Raw genomic sequence first — 22705 nt, 5'->3', positions numbered from 1 at the left:
TACCAGCAGGAGAGAAAAAAGACCTTTTGTAATGATGATCAAGATGGGCTGTTTCCAGCAGTTGACAAGAACATGTGAGGAACAGTAAAACTGTTTGTTTGTAAAACTATTTCCCCGTGTTTATTTTCCCCCCCTCAAGTTCAAGTTATTCTTTCGTGTAAGAAACTATTCTTCCTTGAGGGCCTCTGTGAATTCTTTCTCTCATATGGTGTCCCTGGTATGCACTGAACTGCCTTGAAAAGCAATTTTTTGTGGGGGAAGGGAGCACAATTGTTCTTGTGTAACGTTGACATCACCACACTCTTAAGGGAGCTCCCCCACCTCCCAACCACCTCAGTTTCTTTGCTGCCATGGAGAATGAACAGAATTCCTTTGTGACTTCAGGACTTTCCCCCTCGGCCTAGTTTAAGACCTTATTGTAAATATTTAGGCCAGAGTAGCATAGGATAGTTTAAAGAAAATAGCCCTTCCCTTGTCTTAGGAGCCTTTGGACCTTACTCCTTATAAGGGCTTTAAGAGGTGCACCTCTTGTTTGACAATCACAGTACATCCTGCAGAACTCATCACCTTCAATGTCACATTCATGGACTCCACTGAGCCCAGAGCCTTTGTTCCAGAGAGAAGATTCTTCCAAACTTGAGACTCCCTAACAATTCAGGGAACAACGAGTTCAGACCTCACAATTTTTCTGAAGACTAGTAGGCTTGATAGCTTAATTGGACCTACATCATCACACCCTTTGCTTTTCTGAATAGGAAAACCTTGCAGCACTGGATGGTGGGTATGATATTCCAGGTGCAATCCAGACCAGTGAGGGGCTGTCTCACTGCTGCCCTGCAAACCTGGGTGCGTCACAGTGCTTTGCTGCTGTAGCTTCCACCAAGGCAACTCACAAACAGTCATCCAGCATGCAGGTTACACCCTGAGTATCTGTGACTCTGATCTGAGCCCAGCAGCCTGTGACCGAACATCAGAGACACTTTGGCTTCCACCAGCCTTTGGTTGCTAATTGCAGGGTGACTCCAACACAATCCCACTCCCAAATTCCCTGCCCCCCCACCCCCCAAATGTGTGTTCTGCACTATCCAGCCCTCTCCTGGGCAGTCCAAATATATTAGGTCCATTGCCCCTCTAAGGGGATCGATATGAATAGTCTGGTACTTGAAAAGGAGTACCCATGCAGTTCACAACACTGGATTAGTTTTGATTAAGAATAAAACAAGTTTATTTAACTACAAGGAGATAGGGTTTAAGTGAGTACAAGTATAAGGCATTAAAGTCAGAAATGACTAGAGAAATAAAAGTCAGATGCTTCCTAGGACTAAAACTTAACCAGCTTGACTTGGTTCAAGATAAAATTCTTACCATATGCTCCCAGCAACATGGCTGACCAAATTTCAGGTCCGGATTTCTCCCAAAATCAAATGGCCTGGTTTCTTTTGTTGTCTTAGGTGAAAGAGCAAGACATGGATAGGGAGATCTAACTTTTTGTGTTTTTTCCCCTCACTATTATAGTTAGTCACTCTTTGAAATACATTTTCTTGAGGGTTACCCCTAGATAGAGTTCATTCCCACTGTGAGGATGGAGGCAAGGAGTATGGTGGTGAAAGAGGTTCCATGCTGTTGTTTGCTAAGGTGCAGATCTATTTGTTTCTGCCCCCCTTCCATGCAAAAGAACGGCCACTTGATTACCCATCAGCTTTGATGACACCTGGCTAGAGGTGTGAGCTTGTCCTTTGTCTTTGAGAAATTGGTTTACCCACTCCCCAGATTTGTCTGGAAAACACATTTGAGACCTAATTTTAGTTTGTTTATAACTTTACATACAGTGATGCTACACACATTTCATCACTATATTATTGACCAGTGAATTATTCTTTTTCAGATGATACCTTACAAGGCATATTGTGTACAAAGATGATTACAGTAGTATGAACAGTGTGAATACAGGGGTGCATTCTATCACAGTGATTCACTATACAGTGAATGTACACAGCCTTCAAAGGAAACTGGCCATCCAACCTCAAGTATTCCAATAGCTTCATTGGTGGGAGAACAGGGAAAAGATCTTCTGGGGAGGAGGAGAAATCTTCATTGCCCATCACCTTACCATCACAATCACCACGGTTACCTCCAATCTGGCCTGGGGTCCACAGTACCAAGACCTCTAAGTACATGATTGTTGAAACACCTTAGTCCAGATTCTCTATCAGCATGCTAGAGCTCAGAACAGTGCAGTGGGCCCTTAAAGCCTGTTGCGGATCCCTGCAGAATTATATAATACAGTTGCTTACAGACAACACTATAGCCATGTGCTATATCAATAAACATGGAGGCATGCATTCCCAGCTCTTATCTGTGGAAGCAATAAAACTATGGCTGTGCTTCATCTAAAGCTAAACATCATTGTATTTCACCTTGTAGGGGTGGATTAGATGGAGGTAGATTTGATCAGCAGGCCATCTAATGATCAACAGAAGTGGTCCTTGAAATCAGTGGTGACCTTAGCATTATTTGACGAACGGGGCCATGCAGTAATAGACATCTTTGTGCCCAACAAAACTACCAAATGCCAAGTTTATCACAGAAGAGTATACAGGAACAAAAGCTCCCTCTTAGAAGCGTTCTCATTTCCCACCCATCAAGGAGCAACATCAATGGGGAGAAGAGCCCCAGAGCTTTTTACCCTCCCTGAGGGCCAGTATATGGGGAAGAGGCTGTAAGGGGCTTCTCCTGAGGACCAGCAGCTGGGTGGAAGGAGAATCTGGAGTCCCCTCAGACAGAGGCAGTAGGGTAAGAAAGGGGGAAGCCCTTTGAGTAATGGTACAGTAACTCCTCACTTAAAGTCGTCCCAGTTAACATTGTGACGTTGCTGATCAAGTAGAGAACATGCTCTTTTAAAGTTGCGCAATGCTCCCTTATAACGTTGTTTGGCAGCCGCCTGCTTTGTCCACTGCTTGCAGAAAGAGCAGCCCATTGGAGTTAGCTGCGGGGGGGGGGGGGGGGGCTTGGAACCAGGGTGGACCAGCAGCCTCACTATCAGCTCCCTGCTCCCCTAAGTTCCCTGTGCAGCAGCCCCCCAGCAGGCTATCAGTTGTCCGGCAGTTCAGCTGTCCCTCCCCCCACTGCCATGTGCTGCTCCTACCTCTGCCTTGGAGCTGCTCCCAGGAGCCTCCTGCTTGCTGTGTAGGGGGAGGAGGAGAGGGGGGCTAATGTCAGGGTGTACTCCTGCCCCCCGCTTACCCCATCTCCATAGAGCGGCGGGGGGACGCCAACAGAGCTGAGGACAGAGGATGCTCGCTGGCAGCAGCTGCTGTCTCAGCTTGCTGATCTACTTAAAAAGGCAATGTACTTAGAGTGGGGTCAGCATACTTAAAGGGGCAATGCACTTGTCTGTCTCTCTCTGCCATGCTGTTTCCCCTCCCTCCATTCGTGCCACTTTGTAGAGCGTGAGGCTACATTAACAAGAATGTGTTCACCCTTGAGGACTCAGCCAAGTGCTAGTTCATCATTTAGCAGTAAGAGATTCCCTGGGAAATATCTCACCCTCTGACTTCACCACTTCAACCAAGCTTCACAATCATCGTTGCAGAGTACAGTATTAAATTGGTTGTTTAAAACTTATACTGGGTATATATATATTTTTCTGTGTACGTGAATTTTTTTTCACTAGACAAAAGACATATATATAGTCTTTTATCTGGTGAAATTTTTTTTCTTGGAACCTCACCACCACCACCCCCCCCCCGATATTCATTAATTCTTATGGGGAAATTGGATTCTCTTAACATCGTTTCACTTAAAATCACATTTTTCAGGAACATAACTACAACGTTAAGTGAGGAGTTACTGTACCTCTAAGTTGCATACATGAGTGAGTTCATGTATGCTGTATACATGAGCACATCTTAGAGGGAACATAGCTTTAAGGTATTTATGCATGTATCTACAGTTGGTTTATCTAGTAGTATGTTTCCAAGTTCCTTTTCTTTTAAGTGAATGCTACAGACTAAAGAAAACAGTTATCTTTTGGTAAGCATGATTCTGCTGAGTGTAAAAGCCTAGCAGCCACCTACATTTAATAAATCCTGTTAATCAGAGAAATAGTTTTCAACCTTTTTTCTACTGTGATTCCATGTTACAACAAAAAAGGGTCAGGACCCTCCTCCCTTATAGTCATAAAGCAAGGAAAGTGATTATAACTCCATGAAACCTGTTTGTGACCCTAAGGATGAGCACCCCTGAACTAGAGCACAGTAATTTTGTCTCTCACAATCTTCAGTAGTTTGTGGGCATTCTGTTGATACTACTATTCGGCTTTTCTTTTCTGAAATTGTACCTTTGTCTTTAAATTCTTCTCTTATTTTTGAAGGGTATTATACAGCTTGAGAAAGAATTGGCCAATCTAGGAGGAGCATGTGCAGCTGCTTTGATGAAAAAAGATCTGGCACTTCCCATTGGTAAGTCTCTCTTAAGGAACATAATTTTTTCCTTGATAATTGATTTATATTATATGTTGTGAATTACTAATATTCTATGAGTTTTAAGTTTGGTTCCAGTTGGAGATAAAATTTCTGTTTTCACTTTAAGACTAAAAATTAATCAACACAGATAAATAATGCTGTTTTGCCACCCACTCTACTCCCTTCTTATGTATAGGGAGGAGGGAAATCTAGTATTTAAATCTGAACCAGCTCACCCCATCTACAGGTAGAGTGTGAGTGTATGAGCTATATTCTCCAGTTTCTTAATGGTACTTCACAAATGTTCAAGTATCTTACTACTTATGTTTTTCTTATCACTGTTCTTTCTTAGCACACTCCACATCAATCATTAAGGAACAGTAGCTGTGGTGCTGACTTGTAAAATGTGCAATTATTTGTTTAAAATTAAGTGGTCATGAATATCTGTAGATCTTGGAGCCTAAAATAATAATTCTCCAAATTTTAAAATTATCAAAAGTATTACATTACTTCATAAGCAGACACAGTACACACAAGTTTTCAATAATACAAACACAATTTCAAATGTACCACAAGTGACAAAAATGAGATTCAGCAAAAGTGACTGGAGCAGAATATTGTGACTGAAGTAGAACTGGAAAGAGGGAGAGATCCTAATTCTGACCTCTCACTAGTTTTATCCTTGTGCAGTTCCATTGTCTTTAATGGAGTTATTCTTGTTTACAGAAGGCTCACAGTTTCTTATAAGGTGTCTGCATAACTATTTAAATTCATTGCTAGTTTCAGATTAGTGATTAGCTTGTTAAGTTAAATGCAATCAAAGCCATTACGTATTCGCATATTGCAAATGAGAGTGCTTAATAAAAGGGCATGTTAATGAGCAAGGGGACATTGATCAGTGTGCAGTTGCAAGCACAAAAACATAATAGATTTTTTTTTAAATCGGGTATTTTCTTGTGCACTTGAGCATGCAGATCTTACTTTCAATCACAATAGGCACTTCTCGTAAATATTCATTTTGTTCTCAAGAGTATGTTAGGCAATTCTGTAATATTGATTAGAATCCCTCTTTCCTCCACCCTTGATTAGAGGTAGTTAAAACTTACTTCCATTGATGGCACCTGCTTACCAACTGCTCCCTTTATTCTTCCATGCAAGAGAAAAAAACAGAAACTAAAATGCTCCCAACTTCAATTTCCTGGCTTTTCTAACAGTGAATTATCTCCAAAGACGGTTTTTGACTACAATGCAATTCCCTCCTTGCTAAAGGGGATAGTTGTTAGACTTTGTGTAGTCTTATTTTAATACTTTGTATAGTATACCACAGTGCTGTGACCTTCCCTGTTCACTACTGGGTAGCAGTTTGTTCAAGACCGAGGAGCATGGCCGAAGGGAAAACAGTGTCTCTGCCCTTCCTGGAGCACTCTTCTTCCAGCAGGCTTTAGGCTCACCTCATGTTCTTGAGGACTTCAGAATCCCACAATAAAGGCAAAAGTTTGAGACAAGGCAAGAAAAGGGAGTGGCTAGTTTGTCCTACTCACTTTCTCAGCGTCTCCCACTATTCTGATATGCATGGGCTGTTCCCCTCCTGTCTACAGTTTCTAGAGGCAGTTCAGAGCTGTATCACAGTCCGTGCTAGCCAACCCCCTTCTTCTTGTCAGAGATCTTCTGCCTCTGACCGCCTTTAATTTTATTCATTTGTGGGGGGCAGTAGTGAGCAGCCTTTAGTTCTCCTCCTTCTCCTGGATTGGGTATTGAGCAGTGAAGTAGTCTCAGCCAGCATTCTGGTGCTTCCCAGTCATGCTTCTCTGCCCCCATTCATGCATAGCAGAGCTGTTGCGCAAACACCAAACTAAATTCAAGCGGTGCTCTGTCTGTGAAGCAACTTTACAGGCTCTTAGGAGAGTAAATTGTGTTCTCACCCAGTGAGCCCTGGACCTACTAAGGTCAGGGCTCTGAGTAGGACAGGCATGTTGTGTCCTCCTACCCCAAGAAGCCACAACTCTAGTACAGAAAAACCCAATCTGAAGATGCAGAGCAGAATGGGGAGAGACTCTAAAGTAAGAGGAGGGGTAAGTCCTGGGGAAGAACAGGACTGGGGGAAAAAAAAAACTCTTAAGGGGCTCCAGCTCCCCCGAAGACCTAAAATGGGTCCTAAGTTCCCTGGAAAGAGAATCTGGGCTCATATTCAGCTCCCCTTCTTCCCAACTCAAATCAAGGAACTCCACCTCAGCTGCACGGGGCGTGGGGCAGGACACTGAGTGAGACATATTCAGAGGGCTCAAGGCACTGCATAAAGCAAACCACAAAGGCCATGCCCTGTCCACAGCTGGGTGGCAATGCTTGCAAAGCTAAAGTCTTTAAAAAATAAAATAAAAAAGGTGGAGTGAGGGGGACTAAAGAAAAGATATGAATGACCTAAGAGGTATTCATCCTCTTACTCAGACATCTCCTCCTCTACTGCGGAAAGGGAGCTGTCACTCAGGCCCTGATCAGGATGTGAAGAAAATGCAACAAGGGTTGTTTTTTTTTTTTTTTTTCCTCCTGCTATGTTTGAAATTGTGCAAAAAGGTTGCATCCATATTCCATGTCCAACTTGAGCAGGTGCTAGAGGACAAGCTTTTTAAATCCCCACCTGGGACAGCAGTCCTGATTCGCCCATCCTTGTAGGATGTGATCAGAGAGTTATAGGAAATCCCTATAAGGGTAGGTGCATACGCAGCCATGCATTTAGATATCACAAGCTGCAAGAGCCAAAAAGTGCTGTGACGGATATAGCAAAGATAAGTGCTGCAATAGCATTTCTAGCAAAAGATACGATAAACCTGCTTGAATGGGATGTCTTTCCCAAAGATCCAACTGACAGAAAGGTGAAAGCTCAGCAGCTAGATGTCACATATGGCTTCAGCCCTAGAAGACTGATGCTCATTCCAAATAGATTATCTGCTCATCTAAATTCACAGGCTCTCTCTTCTGCGGGGAACGAAACTAGACAAAATAATGGCAGAAAGTGCTGCCAAACTGAAATGGACCCTCTCCGCCGTGCTCTAAGGACAGACGAAAAACACTGCTTTTGTCTATCCTTCTCACAAAAGTACCAGAGGAAAGACGACAGTTATATGAGGAGAAAACCCTGGAAATGAGGTCTGGGTGGAAAATCCAGAGATGGAACCACCACCTCTAAGAGTCCACTGTGACAACAAATAAATGTGCCTCTACTGAGACCTGAATCTAGGAAGCAGAATTTTCCATTTCTCCAGAAGAATGGTCTTGATCAATGACAGACAAGGGGGTGAAAGAGGTAGAGAGTCACAGATACTCCCTCAGACTAAAGGCCCCACTCCATCCCATCCTCTATCTTGAAGTGACTCCATCAAATATGAGCTGGTGTTAAATGAAATTTCACATCTCCTGGATATAAGAGCAATAAAAAGAGTTCCTACAAAAGAAAGATTAAGACCATACTCCATTTTCTTCCTTGTCCAGAAGCGCGCATGGGTGGGAGGGGAGGGGAAGTTAGACCCATTTTGGATCTCAGGCGGGTCAACAAATGGATGAAGAAAATAAGATTCCCGATGGAGACTGTAGCTTCAGTGGGAGCATCCCTGTCCCAAGGGGACTTCCTTGCTTATATGGAGCTAGCAGATGCATATCTCCACATTCCCATATGACCATTCCACCACGGATTGCCAAGACTTACTTACAGCATGGCTCACCACCAGTATCAAGCACTTCCTTTCATCCTTTTTTCGGGCCCAAGGCTCTTTACCAAGATGCTGGTGGTAATAATAGACTCAGATCTCAGTGCACTCACCTTTATCCATTCCTAGATGACTTCTTGGTCAGAGCTTTGACCAAAACATCAGCAAGGAGTGCCACAATCCAAACACTGGATTTGCTTCAAGCACATGGATTTATGATAAACACTAAGAGCTCCTTGATTCCCTCCACAAAAGTAGTTCACCTGGGAGTGGAAATATACTTCCATGGCAAAGATCTAGCCATCACTGTACAGATTCCACAGGATCCAGAATCTGACTGATATCCATGTTTGTAAAGTGTGCAATTTTGACCATAGTTCAGTGTCTACAGCTACTAGTCCTTCTGGTTTCATGAATAGGAATTATTCATGGGCAGGGTCCAATATCAGGTGCCTCCAGTCCTTTCTCTTGGAAGCATGGAACCATAGGAGGATCAGGTATTGGTGCTGGAGTTCAGGTGCTGAACTCTCTCAGATTGCCCTCGGGGGGGTCTTCCCATATGCCTTCCAGATCCATAGGAACTCACAACTGATGCCAACCTGATAGGATTTGGAGCACAGGACAGTGCAAGGCACCTGGAACCCTGGGGAAAGGAACCAGAACACCAGCCTGTTGGAGCTCTCCACGGAGGTTCCAGAACTACCTACAGGGCAAGCATGTTCTGGTCCAGCTGGACTGTGTGACCACTGTGGCTTACATCAACCATCAAGGAGCATTACTGGAGACAAGAAGTGAATGGAGATAATGAAATGGGTAGAAAATACTCTATCTTCCATAAGAACAATACACATAAAAGAAGAGCTGAAACAAAAGGCAGACTCATTCAGCAGATGCAGTCAATGATTAAGAATGCTGCCTAGACTGTGAAGTCTTCATTCTGATTTTGCAGAAGTTTGATCTGGCATCGACCTGTTTGCCAGTTGCAAGAAAAGAAAGCAGCTGAAGTACTTCCTGGGGGAAGCAGACTCCAAATCTGGGGATTGAGGCTCTTTTGCACAGATTCCCATAAGGCCTGCTATATGCATTCTTGCCCTTTCTACTTCTAGGAAATGTGATCCAGAAGACAAGGGAGAAAAAGCAAAAGTGATAGTGGTAGCTCTGCACTGGCCAAGGAGACCATGGTTCCCTGGTCTGATAGAACTGCAACTGGAATCACCACTGCAGCAACCAGTGAGATCAAGCATCCTTTTATCAAGGCCCACTCCTCTATCCAGAGCCTGACTGTCTACATCTGGTCACCTGTCTATTGAGAGGGATATATTAGTCAAGCAAGGACTGTGCTCCAAGGTGATTGGAACACTACTTTCCTCCAGGAGAACTTCAGTACTAAAGGCCTACTTCATTATTTGGACTATGTTTTGCTTGTGGTATCAAGAACACAATAAAAATCCCAAGGATCCTTATATCCCAGTGTCACAGTTCAGTGTAACTGCACCTGCATTTTCCCTCATGGGTCTAGCAAGGACACTCACTCTCACACTTCAGGCTCTTGCCTTTCTTGGGTCTCTCTCCTTCTTGGCAGGGTTATTTCCAGGCTAACCAGTTCTCTGCTTTCACTGTGTTATTCCCAGCAAAAGTCAGTCTGCCTAAGCAGTCCTGTTTACGTTCTTTTCAGAAACTAGTAACAATGTAATTACCAACAGTTATAAGTAACAACACAGATTTTTTTTCTAAGAAAGCATATTTTATTCTTAAGGTGAAATCACTACAGAGACAACATTTAAAAACAAAAAAGAACCTACCTACATGCATGCTAATAAGCTTACTGAAGATTACCCCTTACAACATGGGCTCTGGCAGGAACAGCCACTCGAAACCACACCCCAGAGGTTTTTCTTTGGTTTCAAGTTCCTCATTCTCTTTGCTCAGAATCCAGTCTTACGGGGCCCCAGTAGGCCAAAGCCCTTCCAACCTTTCCCCAACGATTGCGGCCTTTTGTGGACTAGAGGTCCTGTCTATTTTCTGAATCAGAACAAAAGCTCTGACTCAGTTTAACTCGGGTATTTATCCCAACTTCCTTTCTCTGTCTTCTTTTCTCTAGAGAATCCAGTTTGAGCCTATGAAGAGACTGTGACTAGGTAATTAGCAAAATAATGTGTCCCTTCCCTAGGGTGAAGGTTCAAAGAGCTTATAAGTGGAGGAATTACATTAGCATACCCCTCCTCCTAGAGAGGTTACATATAGTTTCACAATAACACAAACAATTGCATTTTTAACAGAATGGACCTCAAAGATATTAAACTTGGATAAACCTTACTGAATTATTATATATTTGTCATACCTGGTTACCCTGAACTTTCTTCAGTAAAGCATTGACAAGAGACTTCAGCCCAGCCTCATAGTGTGCCAGGTGTCAGCTAAAAGTAGTGTCCTGTTCACAGGATCCTCTTGTTCCTTGACAGAAAACTGTCAGGAATACATATTTCTTAGAACAGCCAGACTAACTAAAGCTGCAGTTGACCAATCTTTCCTAAATGGGACCTACCATTGGTGTTAAAAGTCCTAACTACGCAATCTTTTGAGCCACTGATATCAATATCTCTATTCTACCTATCCATCAAAACCTGCTTTCTGGTCAGCATCACATCTACTGCATGGACAAAGCTGCCAATTCAGAAACATGTATGTGTGTTTCATTATGACAAGGTGGTGCTAAGAGTCCCAACACTGTTGCTGCCTAAGATGAGTTCATCTTTCGATGCTTGCTAGGAGAGAGTCTTTTCTTCATTCTGTCCAAAGCCATATCACCTGACAGGAAAGCTGTGGAACAGTTTAGATGTTTGAAGAGCTCTAAAGATACCTGTCAAGTGTACTTAATAGACAAAAAGATCAGGCTCCTTCTTTCCCTCCTTTTATCTGAAGTACCAAGGGCTTAAGCTATTCAAGCTATCATTACTAGATGGGTCAAGTTATGCATTGTAGAAGCATATAAGGCATCAGGCATGTGTGTTGCAGATTGCATCAGGGCACACTCCACAATGATCTATGGTGACTTTTCAAGCAGAAAGAGCTTGTGCTTCCACTCCTAAGATCTGCAAGACAGCAATGTGTGCATTGGTTAATACCTTTTTTTAGATACTATAAAGTGGATTTTGTGTTCTCTGCAGAGGTCTCCTTTGGCAGGAAAGTGCTGCAGGGGATGGCCCAGTAATAGCACTGGCATTTTAGACAATTAACTCTGGGAGGTCTTCCCTGTCACTTCTGTTTTTCTTATCCCTCTCTACTTATGTTCACTGCTCGCTGCTTCCCATGCATATCAGAATTGTGGGAGACACTCAGCCTCAGAATGCCAAATTTCTTACTGGATAATTTCCTGTCTGCTAGGAGTATCTCCCAGAATTCTGCCTTCCCTGGATGGCTTCCTGGTGAAGGGGACATAATTTAATTTTGTTAGTAATGCCTGTAGGACATAGTCTATTTTTTATAGGTTGGCACTGAAATTATCGTTACTAGTCATACTCTGCCAGTTTTTACACAGCTTTGGAATGAATTATCTGGCAGAAGGCTGGAGAGGGGGGCATGGCTAGTGTGGGCTCTGCTACAGCTTTGAACTGCCCTCACAAACTATAGATAGGAAGGGGATAGCTCATACGTATTAGAATTGTGGGAGAAGCTGCTATCAAAAAGGAAATTATCAGGTAAGAAATGTACCATTCTTATAGAAAACCTTTTGCCTGAAGCAAGCAGGTAGGTAACTGCCTGTGAGAATGACGGCAGCTTCAGCAAAAGCAACTGGATGTGAACTTCAAAACCAGAAGGCATAATTAACTGTCTTGACTTAGAGAGTCCCAAATTTAAATAAGTACTTCCATAATAATGTAATTAAAACATCTAGATGTTCACTTGTCATCTGTACTGATGCTCCCACCTGTCCTAAGTGGGTACTGCTGATTAGGTTAGAAAGACAACAAATAGGTATGACTGCTTGCAGTCTAGCTCTGCAGTTCCACTTGATTCTGTTGAGAGGCCAAGACTGACTAATCTATAAAAAGAGCAAAACAGTAGCCTAAGAAAAAGGCTCACTCAAAAAGGAGCAAGCACCTTAACCCTGTCCCCAAATAATTTGAGACCATTTTAAAGGTGATCAAGGCTCTTGGCCTTGAAACTGAGAGAGATGATATGTAGCTACTTGCAGGCTATAGTTTACTCAGAGTTTAAAGAAGAAAATGGGAAACTTACTAAATACTATGGTAGCAAATAAGGGGGAATAACATTTTGAAATGCCTCATTAGATGCAGCAATGAAAGTCCACAAAAAGTATAACATAATCATGCAGGAGAGAATTCTTGTTTAGGAAAACCAGACAAGAGGATAGACGTGACCTTGAGACAGAACTACAGGTTGTCATTGGCATCTCTTCATGTCACCTTAACATGAGCATGATTTCTCAGGGTGGTTGTTACTTGGTTTATGGAGTTCAGGGAAGTTACTTCCCACAAATACAGGTTCCTGTCTCTCAACTAGCTGTAGCATTTATCGCAGACAGGTCCATGGACTTGTTCAAATATTCCTTTAGTCCCATAGCTAACAAAGTGATGTGAAGGTACCTATATCTACAAATCTGGATAACTGAACCAAAACAGTTTTGTGATCAACATTAAGAAGAGCAGTATAAGCACTCCTTTTAGGAGTGTACAGTGACACAAACATCAGAATGTTTCTGAATTGAGAGATTTGATAAATTCTCAGATTAACCAAATCAAATTCTACAGAAGCTAATTCCATCCGATCCTGGCTACTAATGTAAAGGAATTGTGATCCCATGAATAGAACTATGTCTCTAGGTAAAGTTTCACCTAAGGATCGTGGTTCATTCTTGATGATTGGGATCCAGTCCTGGATCATCTGAGTTCATGGGGTTTTTTTCTTTACGCTGTTGGTCATCAGATCAACTGAATATGAAGGAAATTCCATTCCATTCACTTCTGGTCACTAAAGATGGTGTAGCTAAAGGCAGTCCACAAGTAAAGGGGAAAATAGTCTGAACAATATGACCTTCCACTGGATGATTCACTACAGAGTTCAGCATGGACCTGTTTGTGTCAGTCCCAAACAGGAAGGCAAATTAATGCCGGTCTGGAAGGAGAGTCAGTGGAACTCTGGCAATGGATGATGCAGTGAGGTGTATGTGACCCCAGCTACTTTTGTATATGTGTTCACATTTACTCCACTCCATTGTATTTTCTCCACTGGCTCTCTAAAATTATTCTAGTGTCAGTCTTAGAATCAGTATTAATAAACATGTTTCATACCACATATGCTTGTTCCTGAGGACAGTCTCTCCTGAGCACTCCAAGGCAAATTTTGACTAACAATTGTCTGCTTCTTGTTTCTTCTTGGAGTGATTGCTCATGTGTATTCCAGAATAGGTGTGCGTGCTCGCCACGTGCACCAGTGCCAGAAGTCTTTCCTCTAGCAGTATCCGTAGGTGGGGAGCGCCTGACCCCTGGAGTGGCGACTGCCTGGCACGGTATAAGGGGAGCTACGCACTCCCCCCACCCTCAGTTCCTTCTTGCCACCAGTGAAGGTGCATTGGAATTACTCTGCTCCAGCTTTGCTGTAGCTCGTCCCCAGAACTGTTTGTTCATTCAGTGTGAGTATCTGTAGTTAGTTAGCTGTTTAGTTAGTCAGTGAGCCCGGGACGGGGCATGCCTCGTGCCCCGGGGTTTAAGTCATGCGGCTCTTGCAGGTGTTCTGTGCCAAGAAGTGACCCGCACACAGACTGTTTGTGCTGTTTGGGAGAAACCTATATCAGCGAAAGGTGCAAGATTTGCAAGTCATTTAAGCCTCGGACCAAAAGAGAAAGGGACATTAGGCTGTGGGCCATCCTGATGTAGTTGACGCTGACCCCGACTCCAGCACGCCACTCCGAACCAGTACCCTGCACCGCGGCGTCGGTACGCAGCGACCCTCCGGTGCCATCAATCAGTCAGCACCACTCTCCGAACACGGGGCACGCCAAGAGGGCCAGGAAGACTCCCTCTTCACAGCGGCACTGAGGGAAGTCTGAGACAGAGACTAGGCCCATATTGGGCAGTCCTCGATCCCCACTGGGCCCCAGGCCTCCGACTCTCATTGAGCAGAGTAGCCCAGCCCCTTCAGAACAGGCCTCTCCGGATGTCCGGATGCCATCCACGCCTGAAGCCCTCCAGGCGGCCCAGGACATTATGTCCATGCCGGTGCCCAGAGTGCCACCGATGTCAGCCCCACGCTCCAGAGGCAAGCCACCGCTGGGATCTCCACAGTCACCTCCGGCCCGGTACCGGTCTCGGTCGAGGGAACATTCCCAACGCCATTCACCACCAGCGACCGTTTGGGGCAGAGTCCATGTGGATCGCCCTCGACACCGACAAGACTGTCTGGCTGGGTTCCGTCCTGCCAGGACTCTTAGCACCACTCGTCCACAAGGAGTGAATATCGACAGGACCACGGCAGGCGTCGCCAATGGTCCTCGTCTCGGAGGAGGTACTGCAGTTGGTTAGGGCACGGTCGTCGACACCTTTCCCGCTCAGACTCCAGCTCCAAGTCTCAGCCAAGACATTGCAGCCCTGGGCGTCGATCACCGGTGTCTCACTGTCATGGGTCTGCCCATCGAGGCCTTCGCGGAGCAGCTGTTACCATCGATACCAATCCTCCACATTGAGATTGCGGTCCCATGGCCGACGTAGATCCCAGCACCGCCACTCCTCCCGGTCCAGAAACAGCAGCAGATCTTATGCCAGCTCAGCCTCCATTCGTAGCTGTCCTTCGATGGGCCAGGCCAGCCAACCCAAACAGCCGGTCCCGCCAGTGCCACAGCACGTGCAGTGGCACCAAGTGTCATGGCCAGTGGTACCAGTGGGCACCGTGGTCTCCGGCGCAGCCCCCGGTGGGAGCTCGCTCAGTGGCTGGAGCTTCGGAAGCCTCCCTCCCCAGATCCTCGAGAAAGGAGTCGGTGGGACGTACGTCCTCGGCACTGTGCCTAGAGTCTGACCAGGTGGTGGATCCTCCAGTGCCGGCTGATACCTAGAGCACCACACCAGCCTTCTCACCCTGCCCAGAGGAGGTGATTGTGGCTCCGCCCCGCAGGAGGACTTCAGGGCCCATCAAGAACTCTTAAAGAGGGTGGCAGCAAGCCTCCACCTCAAGGCCCTCAGATTCCCTGTTTAACGTGCTGTCCCCGTCGGCACTGGGTAGGGTGGCCTTGCCTCTCCATGAAGGAGTGGCTAAGGTTTCAAATGCCCTGTGGCAAACACCGGTCTCATTGGCCCCATCTCTAAGAAGGAACGCAAGTACTTTGTACCCACTAAAGGGCGTGAGTACTTGTATACCCACTCAGCGCCCAATTCCCTGGTGGTCGAGTCGGTCAACCACAGGGAACAGCAGGGTCAGCCAGCCCCGACCCCAAAGAACAAAGACGCTCAGAGACTGGACTCTTTCAGAAGGAAAATGTATTAGTCTTCGAGCTTCCAGTTACGAGTGGCAAACCATCAAGCTCTCCTGGGCAGGTACAAATTCAATCTGTGGGGCTCCCTGCCCAAGATAGGAAGGCGTTCAAGGCGCTAGTGGAGGAAGGGGCAGCGGCTGCTAGGGCGCCCCTGCAGACAGTCTTGGATGCTGCGGACACGGCCGCACAATCCATGGCCTCTGTGGTGTCCATGAGATGGGCGTCATGGCTCCTGCTCTCTGGGCTGTCCAGCAAGGTGTGGTCTTCCATGCAGGATCTTCCGTTTGATGGGAAAGCTCTGTTTGCAGCGGAAACAGATACAAGGCTGCATGGCATGAAACACTCCCGCATGACCCTCCAGACTCTGGGCTTCTATCTCCTGGCTCCTGCAAAACCTAAGTTCAAGCCGCGGCAGACTCCCGCCCAGACCGCCCTCCCAAAGTATGAGGCTGCCCATAAGAAGCAGCGGGACTATTAAGAGACGCCCTCAGCGGCAGTCTCGGGCTGCCCCCCAGCCTGGGTCCTCCAAGGGCAAGCAGGCGGGGAAAAGGCACTTTTGACGGGACACTTGGGGGGCATCCCACCAGTCCTCATCAGGGATCTACCCCCAATAAAGCTTCCCTTCTCCAACCGGTTGTGTGCTTTCCTCCCGGAATGGCTGCGGCTAACTTCAGACCAATGGGTCCTCAACACCATCTTCTGGGGTTACACCCTCCAGTTTACTTCCTCGCCGCCCAACCACCCCCCGCCCCTGTCCCTCTTGGGGGACTCCTCGCACGAAGCTCTGCTCAAGCAGGAGGTGGGGTGGCTCCTAGGATTAGGAGCGATAGAGGTGGTGCCCGAGGAGTTCATGGGCAAGGGGTATTACTCCTGTAATTTCCTTATCCCGAAGGCCAAGGTGGGGCTCAGGTCCATCCTGGACCTGCGAGGTCTGAACCCGTACATGGTGAAACTCAAGTTCCGCATGGTTTCCCTGGCTTCTGTCATCCCCTCCCTGGATCCCGGGGATTGGTACGTTGCCCTCAATCTACAGGACGTGTACTTCCACATCCACATATTTGAGGGGCACAGGCGCTTCCTCTGTTTCATGGTGGGACAGAATCACTACCAAGTCACGATCCTCCCGTTTGGTCTGTCCACTGCCCACAGGGTGGTTACAAAATGCATGTTGGTGGTAGCAGCCTACCTCAGACGGCGAGTGGTCCAGATATTTCCCTATCTGGATGACTGGCTTGTCAAGGGCACCTCCCTGTTGCGGGTGAGGGATCATGTGGCTCTCCTCCTGTCCACATGCACCACCTTAGGCCTGTTGGTAAACAACACCAAGTCCACGTTAGTCCCAGTCCAACGCATAGAGTTTATCGGGGCGCTCCTGGACGTAGTGTTGGCCAGGGCCTCTCTCCCACCAGACAGATTCGAGACCCTGAAAGGTTCCCGGTGACAAGAGCCAGGGTTTGCCTGCAGCTCTTGGGTCACGTGTCGGCTTGCACGTACGTGGTCCATCACGCCAGACTCAGGATGTGACCCCTCCAGCTCTGGTTGGCCTTGAAGTTCTCCCAGGCCCCAGACAGGATGGACAAGATCTCTACGGTGGTGGTCCGCCCCAAACAACATGCTCCAAGGGGTCCCGTTCAGGGACAGGGCCCTGTCGTTGGAGCTGGTGTCCAATGCGTCGGACCTGGGTTGGGGGGCCTGTGTGGGGAACTTTCAGAGCCAAAGCCTGTGGTTGGCTCAAGATCTGACCCTAGATATACAAGGAGCTTAGAGCAGTGCGGCTGGCATGTATGGCCTTCTGCTCGCACCTGGAGGGCAAGGTAGTCAGGGTCCTCAGGGACAACACTGCCTCGATGTTCTATATCAACAGGCAAGGCGAGGCCTTATCCTCTGCCATGAAGCCCTCAGGCTATGGGACTGCTGTATAGCCCACAACATCCACCTGAAGGCCTTCCACCTACCGGGTGCCCAGAATGAAAGGGCGGATCGCTTAAGCAGGGACTTTTCCTCGCAACACGAGTGGTCCCTCCACCCAGAAGTGGCCCACCGGCTCTTCCGAAGGTGGGAAACTCCCCAGGTGGACCTATTCGTAACTTGGCAGAACCAGCGATGCCCCCGGTTCTGCTCCAGGGGAGGTCTGGGGAGGGGTGCTATCTCCAATGCCTTTATCCTGTCCTGGTCAGGCTGGCTTCTCTATGCCTTTCCCCCATTCCCTCTAATCAGCAGAGTCTTAGAGAAGATAAAGACGGACAAGGCCTGGGTTCTCCTGACTGCCCCCGCGTGGCCCAGGCAGCATTGGTACGGGACCCTCACGGGCCTGGCAGTAGCTCTGCCATGGCCGTTGCTGCTCCGCCCGGACCTGCTCTCTCAGGACCAGGGCCGCCACCTCCATCCCAACCTAGCGGCTCTTCACCTTGCAGCGTGGCTGCTCAGGAAAGGACGTGCTCAGAACAGGTTCAGCACATCCTCCTCGAAAGTAGACAGCCCTCCACTCGCTGTGCTTATTTGGTGAAGTGGTCCCGGGTTTCTAGGTGGGTGGCGGACCAGGGTGTCTCCCCTGTGGCCGCCCCGATCCAGTTTATCCTTGATTATCTCCTCCACCTGGGGGCCCAGGGTCTGGGGCCCCCATCAGTAAAGGTGCGCCTGGCAGCCATATCGGCCTTCCATCCGCCGGTGCAAGGGCACACAGTATTTTCCCATGCTATGGCTGGCTGGTTCCTTAATGGTTTGGACCGTCTTTTTCCGTATTCTAGACCCTCAGTGGGACCTAAACCTGGTGTTGGCTCGTCTCACGGGGCCCCTGTTTGAACCACTGGCCACGTGCTACTGGTCTCACCTCTCGTGGAAGGTGGCCTTCCTGGTTGCAATCACTTCTGCCAGGTGAGTCTTGGAGCTCAGGGCTCTGACCTCCGAGCCACCATACACGGCCTTTCATAAGGACAAGGTCCGGCTCTGCCCGCACCCCACGTTCCTCCCAAAGCTGGTGTCCGCCTACCACATGGGTCAGGACATTTTTCTACCAGTCCTCTGCCCCAAGCCTCACGCGTCCAGTGTGGAGTGCCGTCTCCACATGCTCGATGTGCGGCAGGCTCTGGCTTTCTACCTCGAGTGGACCAAGCCATTCAGAAAGTCCTCGCAGCTGTTCATCACCTCGGCTGAGCGCACGAGGGGCCAGCCGATGTCCACTCAGCGGCTTTCCAATCGGATCATTTTGTGCATCCGTTCCTGTTATGAGCTGGTGGGTGTCCCCCCGCCACCCATTGTGAGGGCACACTCGATTCAGGCGCAGGCCTCATTGGCTGCCTTTGTGGCCCATGTCCCCATTCAGGACATTTGGAGGGCCGCCACGTGGTCTTCGGTTCACACGTTCGTCTCGCACTATGTGATCATCCCCCAAACCAGGGATAACGCCGGGTTTGGCAGGGCTGTCCTCTGTCCTGGGAACTTGTGAACTCCTACCCACCTCCAACAGATATAGCTTGAAATCACCTGTTGTGGAATACACATGAGCAATCGCTCGAAGAAGAAAAGACAGTTACCTTTTCCGTAACTGGTGTTCTTCAAGATGTGTTGCTCGTGTCTGTTCCACACATCTATTCCACACCCCGCCGTCCTTCCCCTCTGTTGGAGTTGTCTGGCAAGAAGGAACTGAGGGTGGGGGGAGCGCGCAGGTCCCCTTATACCGCACCAGGCAGGCACCACTCCAGAGGTTGCAGGGGGCGCTCCCTCCCTACGGGTACTGCTAGGGGAAAGACTTCCAGCACCGGTGCATGTGGCAAGCACACACACCTGTTGTGGAATAGACATGAGCAACACATCTCGAAGAACAACAGTTACGGAAAAAGTAACTGTCTTTTTTTTAATGTATCAATAGTATACTTGAGAATACAACTTGGACTCACTATTGGCCTATGGAATAGGAAATGAATTGCCGTAACCCTTCAATCTGTAGTTTGTTACGGTTCCTGCAGGACAATTTATCAGTAGGTCTGAGCCCCTGCTGCATAAAAAAATCCTCTATCCAGGAAACTGATAGGTGCCCGAGGGCTTGTCTTCACTACCGGGGAGATTGCTGCTGCTGCAATCGAAGATCTGCTAAATCGACGGCAGAGCACTCTCTGGTCGACCCCAGTACTCCATCTCCCCGAGAAGATTAAGGTAAGTCGACCGGAGAGCGTCTCCCGTCGACTCAGCACAGTGAAGACACTGGGGTAAGTTGACCCAAGCTACTTCGAATCCAGCTACGTTATTCACATAGCTGTAGTGTAGTGTAACTTATATCAAATTACCCCGGTAGTGAAGACAAGCTCTGAGCAAGTTGTCACTGGGGAAAAAACTTGTTTCCAAAATTATTTTGTTTTCCCACTGTTAGGGCCTTGATATCTGAACTATCTTTATCTAATTTCTTATGTGGCTCCCATTTCTCTATTCTGAGTGCCTCCTACAAGTAAAAATGACAACAATAATTTTATTCCCTTTATCCCTGATGACAAGAAACTGCCTTGAGTTGTGGGGTTTTTGTTTTTTTTTTTTTCCTAATTTGCCATATATAAAAATGAAAATGAGAGAACTGAGAGAAGGATGGGTCAGATCTTCCTCTTCCCTGCAAAAGTTAAGCAATTAGAGAGTTTCCCTTTTTAGGGGAATAGGCCAGAGAGCAAAGTCTTTTTTTTTTTTTAATTTGGCCACTTGTTCAGATGTCTAAGTATGGATCTAGGATGCTTATTTTAGGCAACCATTTGTGAAATTGTTGTTTGTTTTTTTTTTAAATCCCTCATCTCTAGGTTTTCCTTTATTCAGTCACGTGTGGTGAGCACAGGAATACTAACACATTTCCTTAGCAATATCTGCATTTTGAAAACATGCAACAATAATGTTTAAATCCGCTGAGATAAGTGTCTACAACAGAAGAAAAATCTGGAATTGCAGGATCTCAGTAGTACTCTCTTTAAACCATTGCACTCCCCATCCTTCTGCTTTTTTAACTATTAAGGTAACAACCATAGTGTCCAAGCTGGGATGGAAGGGAAAGTCTAGTGTATAAGACACTGGAATGGGACTCAGTAGACCTTAGGTACAATTCCTGGCCAGTCACAGGTGTCCCGTGTGATCTTGGGCAAATAATTTCATCTACTTTATGCCTCAATTTCCCATGTAAAAAATTGTCATAGTACTTCGCTACCTCCCCAGCAGCGCTGTGAGAATAAAATCCATTTATGACTGTAAGACTATGGTGATGAAAGATAGATAGATATATGTAGAAAGATGGCAGAATCTGGGGAATTAGGATGTCTGAGTTTTGACTATCAGTAGTGGACCAATACGGTACATTTCACGGACAAGATGGTTTAGAAGATTTCAGAATACTTCCTGATTAAGGTCACATCTACAGTCAACAAGGCCCTGAAGATAGCACTCTCTTTTGTCCAGTGTCATCTAGTTGAAGTAAAAATAGTAGCACTGCACAGAAGTGAGAAGGACAGTTAATTAAAACATACATCAACTCTTAAATATGTAAAAAATCCACATTTCTCTTTTGCGCTTTTTCACACAAGGAGAACGTGGCTAATGACCCTTTTTGCAGGTCACTTTTCATTTGCATATCTAAAGCGTACAAGAAGCACTATAAGGACAGTGGTGGGCAACTTGCGGCCTGTGGGCTGCACACAGCCTGTCAGGGTAATCTGCTGGCAGGCTGCGAGACAGTTTGTTTACATAGATTGTCCACAGGCATGGCTGCCCACAGCTTCCAGTGGCCGCGGTTCGCCATTCCCAGCCAATGGGAGCTGCGGGCAGCCGTGCCTGTGAACGGTCAATGTAAACAAACAGTCTCGTGGCCCACCCGTGGATTACCCTGATGGGCCGCAGGTTTCCCACCACTGTATTAGGCTCTTGCAGCAGGTATCAAGAAGGTGCACTCCACAAGATTGATGATGATATCCTCTACAGACACAGCACCTGCACTAATTAAAGAAAATAAAAAAGCAAAGTATCATACCAAACTGCTACAATTGACTGGATCAGTATATTGAATGAACGTTATTCATTATTTGATTACGTTGAGTGGATTTAGCTTCTGATACAGGTGTCTACATCTGTGGACATTTTTAATGCATTAGAACTTGAGTCCTTCTTTTTCTGTTCCTCTTATCTCACTAGTGATTACATCCTGTGTGTGCAGAATTGCCTGACGTTTTTGAAAGAGTAGAAAAATGTTTTCCTTCCCTGTAAATTTATTTTCTGTAAAACAGCATGTTTGTGAATTCTGGCCACCCTGGAATCAAAGTTTAGAACTATGTGTCTGAGAAAGAAGTATGAAATACAGTTACATTGAACACATTTGGATTTAATTTTTACAAAAGAATTAATAATTGGCTAGCATTATTATGTTGTTTTAAAACAGTTATTTGTATAAGCTCCTCTGAGGAGCATTTGGTGGATGGGTCCTAACTACTGCCATCTGGAAGTCAGCTCTAACTGCCTCCAAAATCCCTGGAAGGTAGACCACCTATCCATGTGCACAGAATTGCCAGACATACTGATTTGGAGAAAATACATTTAAAGATATAAGAATAATTTTTTCTTTATATAAATTAGTGTCATATTTGTTTGTACACTGAATTATACCATACTGCATGTTTACAGTATTGCATGAAAATAATATTTTATCTGTTCATTAAGAAGTGCTGTGTAACCTTCGAACATTTTCACATGGCTGGGCTGAGCAAAATGAGGAAAGTTTTTTAGGTTCATAACAAGGTTAATATAAAATGCATTGCTAAATGGAATTAGAACCAAATTTAAAATACTGAAAGTATGTAGATTTATCTTTGTTTATATTAACCATATTTGCATTTCTGTTTATTTGTACAACAGCTAATGAATTTGAAGAAGATCTTGAAATTCTTGAAGAGGCTGCGTTGCAGGTATAGCTTTTGCTTTTAACATCGCAAGGCATTTTGGTGCTAACTTCCATTGTCACTTTCTTTTTGCTGATTGCCAGAGAAGAAACCTGTTTGGAAGATCTTGGCAGTATGAAGGAAGCTAACCCATTATTAGTA

The 22705-nt window shown here is 46.2% G+C and overlaps 1 protein-coding gene across 12 annotated transcripts in view; it reads left to right on the top strand.

Moving 5' to 3' along the window:
* MYCBP2 (MYC binding protein 2) overlaps nt 1-22705 on the top strand; it is a 409657-nt gene that overhangs the window by 224244 nt on the left and 162708 nt on the right. For all 12 annotated transcript variants that reach the window (XM_074962231.1, XM_074962238.1, XM_074962204.1 and 9 more), the window contains 2 exons: nt 4373-4460; nt 22521-22570. In XM_074962231.1, the coding sequence (XP_074818332.1) occupies nt 4373-4460; nt 22521-22570 (138 nt within the window). The remainder of the gene's footprint in view (nt 1-4372; nt 4461-22520; nt 22571-22705) is intronic.

The sequence above is a fragment of the Natator depressus genome, chromosome 1, assembly GCF_965152275.1.
Source record: "Natator depressus isolate rNatDep1 chromosome 1, rNatDep2.hap1, whole genome shotgun sequence".
NCBI classification, from domain to species: domain Eukaryota; kingdom Metazoa; phylum Chordata; order Testudines; family Cheloniidae; genus Natator; species Natator depressus.
This window is presented reverse-complemented; position numbering and strand designations above follow the sequence as displayed.